Genomic DNA, 15,739 nt, shown 5'->3' on the forward strand with positions numbered 1-15,739 from the left:
TGTTGAGGTAGAGAACAAGCCGAGTTAATCTCGGTGTTGGTTTGTCATGGACGTGTACGCATTGTGCACGAGTTGCGCTTTAGACGGATATCTATCACATCCATGAATGTTTTGGGTGATGCTGTCTTCGCAAATATGAGTTTTGAGAGGTAGTCAATTAGAGAAGTACAATTTTAAAACAAGCAGCTTTGGCGGGGAGGTGTTGCCGAGCATGCTTTCTAAATACATAAAGTGGACCAATAAAACTTTTTGACCTCTCAGATTTTTGTTTAATATCCATCTTTCAGTTACTATGCAAAAGAAAGAAGGGGGAAATAGATGATCATGCCAAAGCAATCCATTCCGTTACAAAATGTTTGCTCATTTGGTTTTTAAAGGTGATGATACGAAGATAGTGTATGTAATAACTTGATATTCTTGATATCAGGATCCTGCAAAATTCTTATATTGATGATATTTGGAATGACTGCATGAGCCTGTATGTATTGGTGATATTCTTGATATCAGGATCCTGCATAATTCTCTGCCTTTATTACTTCCCCCACACCAAAAAAAAAAGTTTTGGCTTTGAGGTTCTTTTGTTTGAAGGGAAAATCACTTATTGACCATGTTCTTTAAGACTTTGTTATATCTTTCAACTCTAAGCTGTACGGTACATCGGATTGGCATTTACTCATTATATCTTGTTCCTGAAACATTTATATACTAACAACTATGAGCTTGGGTAAAAAATAGGCTTCCAAGGACACCATCGGTTGTTTGAGCTTAATCATTAGTGTCCCAATCTTATTATACTAAACTTGAGCTAGCTTTATGAATCAAAATTCAAATTCCCATCATGATAATTAAGTTCTATTACCTCCATATTGGCTAGCCTATTCAATTAACATTTCAGAAGCATAAAATCTATAAGGTAGGTAGTCTTAGCTAGAATTAATTCGAATGAAGAACTTCAATAACCTGCTATTTCTTAAGTGATTCTTCTCGTTTTCCTTGCGGGCGTATATGTGTGTGTGTTTAGTAGCACATTAATAAAATTGCTGTACTTTCAGATGTCTTTTGTATAAGAATTGTGCTTATCTTGAGACTGGGAAGATGCAATCTGAAATTTGATGAAGTTTATGTTTGGATAAAGTAAGTGTAGTTTGGACATCTTTACTCTGAAAGCCAAACGTGTGTCTGATTCCACAAAGATTGCCTTCCCTGAGCTCAATTTTTGTCTTTCTTGCTTTTGTTTCCAAGTCTTTTGTCTTTTCTTGTTTATGTTCAGTGTGTAGTTTAACATTTTTTGTTGTAATTTGATGTTACCAAGATATATCTATTCCTTTCAGTACTTGTATATTCACCTGTTTTATGCCGTGATGATAGATGAAACTTGATTAGAAATTTAACGTTGTTGTGTAACCTTGTTTTCCAAACATTTGTAAATTGTAATTCACTTGGTCAAATCTATCAAGGGTCATCACATTAGAAGCCAAAAGAATTTAAGCTACCCTAAGCTGTATGATCAGAAATGCTCTGTCAAATTTTCCATTTATATTTGTTGGTTAGTATTTGGACAGTTTAACGTGTGGTATGAAGCAAAACACGGACGTACGTCTTTACTCTTATACAGGGAGAGTTAATGTTGGTAGGTTGTTAATGTATTCAAGCGTTATCAGATATATGCACAAGCAATTTCTGAAATTGATCAATCAACAATAGCCTTAAAGATGGAATCAATTAATAAGGTAAGTTCATGAATGATTTGCGGTATATTTGGAAGAATGTATTGTTGTAATTAATGTGTCATATACAGCAAGGAAACTTGTTAGAGATCATGCTTTAGAAACTATTTGATATTTTTAATTATTTAGGAGTCAGTTTTCATTATGTTTTAATGAGTTGTTATGTAGTGGGCAGTTTACTTTTTTGCTTTAATGGGTAGTTATATAGTGAGCAGTTTTCTTTTCTACTTTGATGAGAAGTTATGTAGTAGTGAGCAGTTTCTTTTTATTATTTTGCTTTATAAGTTGTATTGTCACACATCAATAAAATGTACTTCATTTCTAAAACCAACAACTGGTATCAGAGCTATCTTCCTAAAGGGATCTGTGTGTCAATTTGAGGCGCCATGGAAACTGAAGCGAATCTTACGTCAATTGCTCCGCCAGTATTTGATGGAGAAAACTACCCAATTTGGGAGGTACGCATGGAGACGTACTTGGAGGCGTTGGATCTTTGGGAAGCAGTGGAAGAGGACTATGAAATTCTGCCTCTTCCAGCTAATCCCACCATGGCACAAATAAAAGTGCAGAAGGAGAAGAAAACTAAGAAGTCAAAAGCAAAAGCCTGTTTGTTCGCTGCAGTTTCACCCACTATTTTCACTCGTATCATGACTTTGAAGTCAGCAAAGGAGATATGGGATTATCTCAAGACTGAATACAAGGGAGATGAACGCATTCGAGGAATGCAGGTGCTGAATCTAGTTCGCGACTTCGAGATGCAGAAGATGAAGAATGATGAATCTATTAAGGAGTATTCTGAGAGGCTTCTTAGTATAGCAAGCCGGATCAGATTGCTGGGCTCTTCTTTTCTAGAGTCAAGAATTGTTGAAAAGATCCTTGTAACCGTTCCTGAAAAATTTGAGGCCACAATTACATCCTTAGAGAATACTAAGGATATGTCAAGCATCACTCTTGCTGAATTGTTGAATGCTTTGCAAGCACAAGAGCAAAGAAGAGCCATGAGGCAAGAAGGTGTCATTGAAGGAGCTCTACCTGCAAAATATCATGAAGCTGGTAAAAATAAGAAAGTGCAAGAAGGTAATTCTGGTTCTTTTTCTTCAAGTAGCAGGAATGGAAATTCCAAGGGGAAATATCCTCCTTGTCACCATTGTGGGAAGAAAGGTCACCCTCCTTTCAAATGTTGGAGGAGGCCAGATGCAAAATGCTCCAAATGCAGCCAATTTGGGCATGAGGCAGTGGTATGCAGAAATAAGAATCAAATGCAGGAGGCAGATGCTCAAGTTGTTGACGAAGAAGAGGAGGATCAACTGTTCGTAGCCACTTGTTTCTCCAGCAATGAATCTAGTGAGAGCTGGCTGATTGACAGTGGGTGTACAAACCACATGACTCATGATCGAAGTCTTTTCAAGGAGTTAAAACCCACACCAATCACAAAAGTCAGAATCGGTAATGGTGACCACATTTTGGTAAAGGGAATAGGAACTGTTTCTATCCTAACAAATTCAGGTACAAAGTCAATCTCAGATGTTCTTTTTGTACCTGATATTGATCAAAATTTGTTAAGTGTTGGACAGCTCATTGAAAAAGGATTCAAAGTGTTTTTCGAAGATAGAGTTTGTCTCATTCAAGATGCAAATGGAAAGGAAATCATCAAAGCAAAAATGAGAGGCAAGAGTTTCTCATTTGAACCAGTCAAGGAGGAGCAAGCTGTTGTTTCCACAGATGAGAATGTGACTGAGACTTGGCACAAGAGACTAGGCCATTGTCACCTCTCAAATATGTTGTTGATGAAGAAGAAGGAGTTGTCAAATGATTTACCAACCTTTGCAGATCATTTACCATATTGTAATGCCTGTCAATTTGGCAAACAAAAAAGAAATCCATTTCCCAAGCCAAGTTGGAGAGCCTCCAATAAGCTGCAGTTGATCCACTCAGATGTTGCTGGTCCTCAAAGAACTCAATCACTTGCAGATAGTCGTTACTATGTTATTTTCATAGATGATTTTAGCAGAATGTGTTGGATTTTTTTCATGAAGCATAAATCAGAAGTGGCTAGCCTGTTTTGGAAGTTCAAGAAAACGGTGGAGAACCAGAGTGGTTGTAGCATTCAATGCATTAGGACTGACAATGGAAAGGAGTATACTTCAGAACAATTTAATATTTTTTGTGAAGAATCTGGCATTGAACACCAACTCACTGCTCCATACACTCCGCAACAAAATGGAGTAAGTGAGCGAAGAAACAGGTACATAATGGAAATGACTCGATGTATGCTTCACGAAAAAGAGTTGCCAAAGAATTTCTGGGCTGAAGCAGCAAGCACTGCTGTCTTCTTGCAAAATAGGCTGCCTACAAAGGCATTGGAGGACAAAACTCCATTTGAGGCATGGTATGGCTATAAACCCTCACTCAATTTTCTTAGAGTGTTCGGTTGTATGTGTTTCTCTCATATTCCACAGGTAAAGCGTGATAAGCTTGACCAAAAGTCAGAACCAGGAATCTTTGTTGGCTATAGCTCTTCCTCCAAAGCCTACAAAGTGTATCAACCTCAAACTGGAAAGATACTTATTAGTAGGGATGTTTATTTTCATGAAGAAGAGAAGTGGAACTGGACAAGCACAAGAGGCATCCATGAGTAAGCAGAAATCAAGTCCTCTCATCCAAATAAGCAAAGAGCAAGGAGTGGAACAGTGGCAAGAAGAGTTAGAAGATGACCCACCAATTCGTGGAACAAGGTTGTTGTCCAATATTTATCAAAGATGCAATGTAGCCATTTGTGAACCTGCAGGATATAAAGAAGCTATTCAAGACCAGAATTGGAAGAAGGCAATGGAAGAAGAGTTGTTAATGATAAAAAAAAATAATACTTGGGAGCTTGTTGACAAACCAAAGGATAGAGCAGTTATTGGAGTAAAATGGGTGTTTAGAACCAAGTTAAATGCAGATGGCTCCATCAACAAGTACAAGGCTAGACTTGTAGTCAAAGGATATGCACAAATTTTTGGTGTTGATTATTCTGAAACATTTGCACCTGTGGCTAGAATGGACACTATTCGACTCTCGCTAGCTGTTGCTGCTCAAAAAGGCTGGAAAGTATTTCAACTAGATGTAAAATCTGCATTCTTGAATGGTATTTTGCAGGAGGAGATTTATGTTGAACAGCCCGAAGGATTTGTGAAAGAAGGTGAGGACGAGAAGGTCTACCTGCTCAAGAAAGCTCTATATGGCTTGAAACAAGCACCTAGAGCATGGTACAGCAAGATAGATGAGCATCTATCAAGCTTAGAATTCAAGAAAAGCACTTCAGAAGCTACTCTGTATATAAAGCACGAAGATGATGATCTACTTATAGTCTCTCTTTATGTTGATGATCTCTTAATCACAGGTGGCAATGACAAGCTTGTTGAAAAGTTCAAAAGAGAAATGATGCAGATTTTTGAAATGACAGACCTTGGACTCATGACATACTTTTTGGGAATGGAGATTAAGCAGTCAGAAGATGAAGTTTTCATATGTCAAAAGAAGTATGCCAAGGAAATTCTCAAGAAATTTCATTTGGAGGATTGCAAGGCAATGACCACTCCAATGAATCAAAAGGAGAGCTTGAGCAAGAATGATGGAGCTGACAGAGTTGAAGAAGGCTACTTTCGAAGTCTGATTGGTTGTCTAATGTACCTCACAGTATCAAGACCAGACATTTTATTTTCTGTAAGTCTTTTATCTCGTTTTATGCATTGTGCTACTGAGATGCATTTAAGAGCAGCAAAAAGAGTAGTGAGATACATCAAAGGAACGATTGATTTTGGTGTGAAATTTAAGAAAAGTCAAGACTTTAAGCTCTTGGGATTTTCTGACAGTGATTGGGGAGGTTCTGTGGATGATATGAAAAGTACCTCTGGTTATTGTTTTAGTCTTGGCTCAGGAATTTTCTCATGGTGCTCTAAAAAGCAGGATGTTGTAGCACAGTCCACAGCAGAAGCGAAATTCATAGCTGCTACGGCAACAGCTAATCAAGCAATTTGGTTAAGAAAAATTTTATGTGATTTACACCTGAAGCAATGGAACAATACTGAAGTTCATATTGATAACCAAGCAGCAATTGCCATTTCTAACAATCCAGTTTTTCATGGGAAAACCAAACATTTTAACATCAAGTTTTTCTTCTTAAGGGAAGTTCAGAAAGAAGGTGAAATCGTACTTGTCTACTGCAAGTCAGAAGACCAATGGGCAGACATATTCACAAAACCATTACCTACAAGCAAATTTGAAGATCTAAGGGAGAAGATTGGTGTTTGCAGCTCCAAAAGCAAGGAGGAGTGTTAGAGATCATGCTTTAGAAACTGCAATTTGATATTTTTAATTATTTAGGAGTCAGTTTTCATTATGTTTTAATGAGTTGTTATGTAGTGGGCAGTTTACTTTTTTGCTTTAATGGGTAGTTATATAGTGAGCAGTTTTCTTTTCTACTTTGATGAGAAGTTATGTAGTAGTGAGTAGTTTCTTTTTATTATTTTGCTTTATAAGTTGTATTGTCACACATCAATAAAATGTACTTCATTTCTAAAACCAACAAAACTGTTGAACCTTGATGGTCTTCCCATGGAAAAATTCTTCTATACATCCGGATTGGGTACATCTTTTTTCCAAAGAGGAAAAATTGTCTTCCTATTTGACCCATATCTTTATAAGTATTTTTCATCAAATCCCAAATTTTTACATTTTTTGGACAGACGTATGGTGCATCTGATGCACCAAAAAAGCACTCGCATGGCATGAGTCTTTGGATTCCCATGATACGGTAAAGCTTAAGGACCGTTGGTGGGGTTCGTGACTCTGAAAATCACAATGGTTGCTTCATGTGGCAATAAAACAGTACAGTTAGACCCACTGCCTTCGGCAGAATTAGTCGTTCAAAGAAAAGCAAGAATCAACTAGTAGTGTTGGTGTAGCTGTATTTTTACTAAATGATGTCAAGCACATGTAGGTAATGGCAATGAATGCTCAGGGTGCTCTGATCTAGGGTCTACATCACAAATAGGTGATCTGAATTTACAATAGTGGACCTTTCTTTTCTTTTTTTTCTTTTGGCTTCATGGTCGTGCCTTTACTAACATAACAACACTGGTGGGAGAACATCAGAATTCGGAGAAAAGAAACTGATCAAAACATGCTTTTAGGAGCAGAAAAAAAATCTATTACTATAACAAAAGTGAAACTACAAAGGCCAAGAAATTCATCATTTTCTAGCAGTTTCTAGCTTCACATAATAGTATAAGAATTATGAAATTTAAAGTTTTCAACCAAGACCAAATCATTCATGGAGTTCTTATTTATTAGCATCTACAACAGAGTCGCTGTTTTTGATTGATCACAATTCAGAACAATTGCAACAAAAGAAATAGGGGTTCATAACAACATCAAAATATATATGGGCTTTGGATGAAATCATCCACCGTTTCATGTCGGCTCAATGATTGAGATGATGAACTGTGGCATAAGTTGTCATTGAAATCACTGCAAGTGAAAAATTCAGGGAAGGGTGGTAAGCTAACATGGGAATTGAAGATATCAGTGGAAGGAGTAGCAGCAGCAGCAGCAGCAGCAGCATAACGAGCAAGACGATCCTTAGCAATGGCAAGGTCATGTTGAAGCTCCACCATCTTCCTTTGCAACAGAGCTATGGCACCAATGCATCCATAAACTGGGTCCTTAAGTCTTGCTTCTGCTTCATACGCCAGTGAATTCACCGTGTCTTCCCTCTGCTCCTCTGGCACTTCAATGAGGATCTTGCTCACATTGCTGGCTCCAAATACTTTGTGAACCTTGGCGAATTTCTTGCACTCATCGGAGCGAAAATAAGGTGCAAATATACAATTGGGTATGCATCTTCTTTTCAAGAACTTGCAGGCTGCACAAGAAGAGCTTGAACGGGGTTCATAACCCTTCATGGCTTTCACTCACATCAACTTTCCTATATTGCTTTATCCTCAATCTTTTGCACTTATAAATATATGGTTCTCTATATAGGTAATTTGCCGAATCGTTATTTAATGGCAACCACATTTTCTGGCCTATTAGCTCAGCTGAAGGTCGCACAGGTTGGGGACTTGCATGGGCCAATGCTGTCTTTTTACTGCATTTTTTTTTATTTACTTTTAAAAAAAATTATTTATTATTTAGGTTTCTCTATTTAGTCATATATTTGTCATTTATATCATTCATTCAAAATGGGAGTGCATAAGTAGGTCCAAATAATTGTTTCGTGTGGACAATGGATGGTATGTGTTGGTAGTTTTCAAGTCAGACATGATAGTTCATGAATAAAGTTGGGGATATTTTGAATGATTGAAGAAAAGAAATATTCTCAATAAAAGTAAAATTATCCCTTGACAGAGAGATATACGATCACAAGAAGGAAACTGTTCAGTCCTACAGAACTATAATGATATATTATATGGTATGCGTTTAGAGATACCTTAGAGATAAGTATCTAGATTGGATTATAGTCAATACTCAGATCACTGTGGACAAGCAATAAGTTTATAACCAAGATGTGAGTGTGTACACAATGACAACAATAGTAAATAGGTTAGAATCCTTTAAAAAATTCTTAGATAATTAATTAGGATATATATATATTTCATATCAGAAACCAATAGGATCAAATTGACTATTTAGATGTAGTTGGAATCCTACAGTACAGCATAAGGAGCCAAAAATGAAACTATTTAGATGTTGTTTTATGCTTTCTATCATTGGATATTTCGTTTTTTCAGTTGTTAAATTTTTTTCAATTCCAGTTGCTTTCTAACAACTGAAACTGAAAGTTTAAGGTGAAGGTGAAGCATATGGAAACAAAATGAATGCATGTCAGATTTAACCGCATCAAATTAAACATCTGCTAGACCTGCATAGTAACCTAACATGAGTTTCCCTTTTTATTTCTAAGAGAATAAAAACAGGGTATGGGTGTGGAGTGCATTATTTTTAATATTTATCAAAGAAATTACATATTCTTACTAATTTCTGTATGAATTAAATGATACGTCATGCATACATTTAAAATACCCGTTAGGTTAAGAAGAATTTTTGGTGAAAGACAAAAATTTATTCTAAACTTTTACTTATTAGTTTAAAATATTAAAATGTAATATCAGATCCAGGTTTGTGTTGAATTTGAAAAAAATGTTTTTTAAGGCATTTTAACTATGTATATTTAATATATATAAAAAAAATGCTATTTTAAAACTTCCATCTATCACTTGAAGGTTTTAAATGTTGTTTCTTTAGCATGATATTGATAGCAAAGCCGGGTGCTCATCATGAATTGATTGATTTCCAGTCTTGGCAAAGGCCAAACCTGACTTTAATATTAGATTGAGGAATCCATAGATTCAGAAGTTCAAGTTGATCATAAAGATTCAAAAAATAACATTTGTTTATCTTTAGAATTGCCGTAGAGGAAATAAAATAGTAGGAGCCAATGACAGGCTAATGATTTGATACTGTGTTTAGGAGATTTCCTCATGCCAAAATTGATGCTTACAAAAGAGAAGGATTGAAACATTAATAATAAAAATAAGGGAAAAATGTTTCTTAAAGTTACTGAGATAAGTTATCTTTACTTCTTTACTTATTTTCAAAACGACGTTATTTTGATATTAAGATCTTAAAAAATTATAAATATAAAAATTATTATAACCTGAAATAAATTAAAATTACAAAAACATCATGATTTTCGTCCCAAAACGACGTCGTATTGGACTTACTGTAGATAACTTATCTACAACAACTGCAGAAAAAGCGAACCCTAAAAATAATGATCACTTGGTAAAGAATAATTTAAACTATTTTGAGAATTAACATATTCAACTTAGTAGTAAATGTTAATCACTTTTTATCAGTTTATATCATCCAATAAAAAAATTCTTTTAAAGTTATATTGTCTCTACAGTAAATAAGTAAAAATATATTCCTTTTTAAATCTTACTGAGTTAAAAGTTATAATATAATTTTAAATTAAATAAAATGTAAATATCTACTTACTTACTCACTTTAAAAACAATTTTTTTTTTTCTATTACAACGAGGATGCCAATTTAAAGATCTCCTATCTTATCATCGAATCTAATCTAATAATTGTAGAATTCATTGTTAGGTGCTCCGCAGCCCAAATTTTGGAGGGACTTGCGCACCACTTAGTCAAATCATAGTTAAACTCACAACAGTAGCACTCACATTATATTTGACTAAAAATCATTAACTATTGTTTTTATGTATATTTTCGTTTATATCGTAATCACTTAATTTATTGATAAGATTTTATTATTTATAACTTGAATTTTTAACATTTATATCAATACACCGTTAAAAAAAAGCATTTGCACGGATTCTACTATTAAAAAAAGAATTAGAGTAAAATAATAAGAAAATTTTGAGTAAAAAGAGAAAAATAACAACGGCTTAGGTGGAATTTAGTTTACTTTTTTTTTGGTTGATCAATTTTTATTAATAATTATAAAAATAACTCATTATTTTATTTTTCTTCTTGTTTTTAAGGTTTTATACAAAAAATAATAAAAGCAACTTTTTTTTTTTTTATGTTCGTTTCAAATTTGACATGTTTTCGTTAATAAATATAAAAAAATATAACTTTATTTTTATGTTATTTCTTTTTTAAGATCTTGTAAAAAACTAAAAATGACAAAATCTTAATTTTATCATTTTATTTACAAAATATCAAAAATATAAAATTATAAGAAAAATACATTCTTGGATAAATAAATAAAAAATCAATCTATTTTCTAGTTTACAAGGCATGTGCTGTATCTGTAACAAACCTTTTTTTAGAAAGAAAAGGTTAAAAAAGAGAAAGATGAGGTAACTTTTTGTGATTAGTTGTGTTGTGGGAGTGGGGTATGATAAAAAGGGGAGGATAAGTGTCACCTCAAACTCAAAGTCATGGTATGGTGGCAGAGAGTGGAAAGGGATAGAAGATGATAATGCATGTCACCTCCATCCAACTACAACTTCGAACACCCGAAGATCCCACTTGTTTAATGCACGTCGTTTTCCCTTAAAACAATGAAGTGTGGGGGAACGGACCTTCCATACCAGCCGTTGGATTACGATCGACGGTGGGTGCACTACACGCACACGAGTGGATCGCGGAACTACGGATAATAGCTTCCGCAAAATGGGCCGGCCCAATAATGATTGAAGATGGAGATGAGTCCCACTTTCCCCCCTCTCTCCTCTCTATTTTCTTTTTTCTTTTTATGTTGTAAATGTGGACTTGGAGACATAACGATAAGCGGTGATCTCAGAATTCAGAGATTTTCTGTATCATACTGGACCTAGCTTGACTCGGTCATAAGCTAGTTAGTGGTTGCGGATCCTAGTCCTCTACCTCTATTATTCTGGATTTATAATCAAAATGTCATGTTTCATCAAATTTTTTATTCAAATATCATATGAATAATATTTTTTATTATACTCTCACTTATCATAATTCGCTATTACTAGTAGCGAATTTCGTGGCCAATGATTTCGTAACATGTGGCCATATTGTAGACTAAATTCGCTATCAGTGCGAATTATGACACGTCAATTTTTTCCTGCGAAAGTGTGCCACGTGTCATAAAATCATTGGCGAACATAATATGCTACCAGTCGTAGCGAATTATGCTTATATGGCAGTTTGATAAAAAGTATTGTTCGCATGACATTTGAATAAATTTTTTACTAAAAGGTCACATTTTGGTCACTGTTCCTATTATTCTTTTGCTTTTTCGAATCAAACTTTCTTTAAATAAGAAAGAAGTTACGTTCGATAAAGATGTTTGATTTGTTAAAAAAAAATAATATATAAAAATATCAATTATTTTGTTCTAGTATAAGTATTAGGTAAAAATAATTTAAGGAAAAATATCAATTTTTAAATTTTTATTATGTTACAAAATCTTGTCCATAATATAAAAAGAGAAAAAAAAATTAATGACCACTATTCTTTTATAATACAAATAGTATTATAATAATATTTGCATTATATATTGCAAATTTTTAGTCCAATGAATTAATCACAAAATAACTAATATCACAAAAAAATATTCAATGACTCAATCACTTGTATTTTACTATTCTATTTGTAGTTTCCCTTAACATAAATCAAATAAATACCTATAGACGCCGAAGAGTGGGCTAAAGAGTTGAGACAGCAAATTCTTTCTTTTTATCACTCTTTATCCTAAATAAGGAAGTGCTGCTTGTTGTTTGAGAAAGAGTTTGAGTGAAGAAAAAATGATGAGTTGATCGACTATACTTACGAAATCTATAGATGATGAGTTGATTGACTACCTACCAAATCAATGACCTGAACAAACTATTGCATATTTTTTCTTTTTTTAGGAAAGTAATTGTCACAAAATTGTGAAAAGATTGTGCATAGTTTGAAATTTTCTGTTTAAACTAGATTTAATTTGTTATTTAGTGAATTAAAAATTATATGGAGTTTGGTTATGAGATATGTTAAAAAGTTTTCGTACAAAAACTATCATTTTTCTTCACTAAAAACAAATATTTTTGCCTTTTTTTTGTTACAATAAAAATATGAAAAGTTAAAACAAGTAAGATTAAGATATTTGTAAATCACTGAGAATGAAGTAAAGTCAAATCCTTGTACACGTTGGATGGCATTGACATAATTGCTTTTTATTCTGGCAGACTCTTGATTGAGTTTGAGGCATTGAGAGCCCATGTCAATTGTAAGCCAAGCGAAATATGGGCTAAAAACAATGTTGAGGCACCATTCACCATTTTTTTCCCAGCCCATTCCCACTTGTTCTTTCCCGTTCTAATTAAAATAAATCCAAATACAGTGTGAGAGTTTTTAGAGTGGGGAGTAAAAAGAGTTTCATTTTCATTTCATATTTTTGGCTCATAGGTACGAAAAGTATTAATTAAGAATACGACATCTTAAGTTGACAAAATGAAGTCAATGAGATCGAATGGTGTGCAACAGTGCAAGATTTCATGGTTATTTTAAAATTATTGGGAGTTGAAACAGAATCTATATAAATCATGAAAATACATTATATATCTACAAGTGGCTAACTTATATGCTTTCCTTTTTTTCTATATATTTTCTTCCCTTTGAATTCTTAAGTATACAAAGCGTTGAGTTTGAACAAACTGTGAGTCTGTGACATTTGATTAGAGCCCCAAGTCGAAAGAGGTACTTTTTTTTTATTTTTTTTTATCAAAGGAAGCACATGGCAGTTTAAAATAATTGCCATAAATATTTTGGATATTTGTAGTTACATTTTATAATTATTTTACTTTTTTTTAATTGAATGTATGATAATATTTTATTATGTCTACTATAATTAATATTAATTTTTAAATAACTAATTATCAATTATCAATTTTCATTTTCAGATTTATGTTTTTATATTAATCTTAGAAAATGGTTATATTTACAAACTCAAAATTTACAAATTCTTACAATTACACTATGTACTATGGATAGTACATATTATTTAAGCATGTAGTAATATGTACTACCCATAATACATAACATAATTTGTAAAAATTTATAAACTTTGAGTTTGAAAATATAACATATCTCTTAATCTTATACTAATTTTTATATGTTATATAACAATCGTATCGTGTCTTATACTTTTAAGAATGGTACTGTTAATGTGTGTTTCGAGTACATTTTAAGAAATAAAAATGGCATCTATTATTTATTCAAATCAATCAAAGAAAAAAAAGTAAAGTACAGTTTAGTTTTGTAAAATATTAAATATGAGAAAAATATTTTTATTTATATTGCAGAAATTTTTATTTCTGCCATATTTATATAAAAGTGAATGACACTCGTTGTAAAGAGAAGAAAGAGAATCCACTTACTTTTATGTGAGTGTGACAAAGAAATATTTTTTACAAGCAAAAATAAAAATATTAAATCCATTAAATATTTGTACTTTTTATTTAATAAATTTTATTTTTTGATTTCTTAACATGTGCAAAGAACACACATGAAGAAAACCCTTTTGAAAATTTGTTGTATTCCCATGTTTGTTTCTAACAAATTATCATCTTATCGCTGGCAAGAATGCTAAGAAGGACATGTGCCGACAAATTACACGTCAATTCGGATAATTTACCAGAAACCTCAAACTTAGATGAAATTATATTAGTATTTAAGGTAAGGTCCTATTAATTTTCTAATAGAGGGTGACCACACAGCCTTGGCAATTGCCAATTGGAATTGTTCTCCTTCTCCCCTGTCGAGGAGACAAGCACACTTAAAAATTGTGAGGTGAAGTGGTCTTTCTTGTCTAATATAATGTTTACCAATCATTATCACACGCGCAGACATATTTATACAGCTAAGTATATTAGCTTCACTTGTTTGTAGAAGTTGTGACTATAAGAATTTGAACCGGAGGACGCAAAATGTTTGACTTATATAGCAGAGGAACCAGCTAGAAAAATACAAATTTTGCTAGAAAGTTACGAAAAGAGCCAGCCACTTTTTGTTGGTCTGACTGTAGATTGATTGTATGGGACTTCTAGGGTTGTTACTATCTTTATAATGAACTGAATAGCTATTAGTATTAGTCCTAAAAGTCTAATCTAAACTATTAATTAGTGTGAATGTGAGATTATGTTTGTTTTTCTTAATATGACCAAGTATTTTGATATATTAATGTTCAAAGAGGTAGTGATATGGATAAAGCTCTATGTGAAAGTCACCGTAAGTATTTCAAGCGGTGGCTCAAAATGGGAATGGTATTAAGAATGCGTAGACTCTATTTTGGAATATGTCTCTTCCATTATTGAAGATGAGATATTTATAGGTGGAAAATATTTCCTAATCATAAAAGAGAGAGTCATAACTGTTTTTTCCTAATAACCTTACTCTATATGCGAGACAAAAACAGGCGTGCTAAAACATAAAAATAAAATCCTCTGTTATAAAAATCTCACTCTAAGAAAATGAAGAAGTAACTCCTTAAATGATTCTTAGTGACCAACCCGTCCAATATCCACAACACAATTCTCACACGAGAAGGATGGCTATTTCATTATGATAATGTCCAACCCAATATTTTTTTTGGATACAATGATAATACTGAGCTTTGAGCTTCGAACCTATAATTTCATGCAGACTAACAAAACTCCTCACGAATAGACCAATATCAGTGGATTTGATATTGGATTCAAACCCAATATTTTTAATCACCATTTTGTGGCTTTTGGTATCTAATATGCTGCAAAGAGGAGGAACACCTGGTCAAATGAAGCATGAAAGTTGAAACATATACAAGTCTACAACGGATCCTGCAGAAACGACAAATATGATGTTAGAAATAGTAGCGAGGAGGCAGGAACTTCAGAATCAGCCGTTTAGGTTCCAAGGAGTCATAATCTTACAAGTAATGCTCAACTTTCCCGAAACGACAAATCAAGGAAATAAAATGTTATGCATCCATCTGGTTTGGTGTGCTGCAGGACTGCACATATATCAAATATCAAGTTGCACTGAAAAAAATATTCATTTGGAGATCTGATTCGGCCAATCCTTAATTATTTCGAATGTGAACATAACTATTTGCAAGTAAAGAAGCAGCTGAAAATTATGTTTGACAAGGGTCATTAATAAAATATATTCGTGTTTGAATAAAAGTGCTGGCCGGGGAATCTAGATAATCTTGCAAGTAAGGAAAACCCTCCAAGTGGCAGCACAACATAAATCCTCTATTCTCATTTTATATGTTTCTTGTCTTTTATGCACCAACTGCACAAATAGAAAGAGTCAAAACTCAAAAGTCCCATGCGTTTAATTAAACAGTTCCTCTCTTTGACAATTAGTTTATGTTATTTTAATTAAAAAAAAAAAATGCCTTACAGAAGCTCCTCTCAGAGTAATCTAAATCCTTGCAGAAAGCTAATTTTTTCAACCAAAAGAATGAACAGAAAAATCCTCATAAGGTTATAACCACA

At 33.3% G+C, this 15,739-nt stretch overlaps 1 protein-coding gene across 1 annotated transcript; it reads right to left on the bottom strand.

The window, feature by feature from the left end:
- Nucleotides 1–7,008: 7,008 nt before the first annotated feature.
- On the bottom strand, nucleotides 7,009–7,801 carry LOC133296674 (LOB domain-containing protein 21-like). Its single transcript, XM_061495715.1, has one exon. It carries the CDS (start codon nucleotides 7,673–7,675, stop codon nucleotides 7,145–7,147), a length of 531 nt encoding a protein of 176 aa, XP_061351699.1. The 5' UTR covers nucleotides 7,676–7,801; the 3' UTR covers nucleotides 7,009–7,144.
- Between the last annotated feature and the right edge of the window lie 7,938 nt (nucleotides 7,802–15,739).

This window comes from Gastrolobium bilobum, unplaced genomic scaffold, assembly GCF_033153095.1.
Source record: "Gastrolobium bilobum isolate Gb01-03AN ecotype WA unplaced genomic scaffold, APGP_CSIRO_Gbil_v1 utg6129, whole genome shotgun sequence".
Taxonomy (NCBI): Eukaryota; Viridiplantae; Streptophyta; class Magnoliopsida; order Fabales; family Fabaceae; genus Gastrolobium; species Gastrolobium bilobum.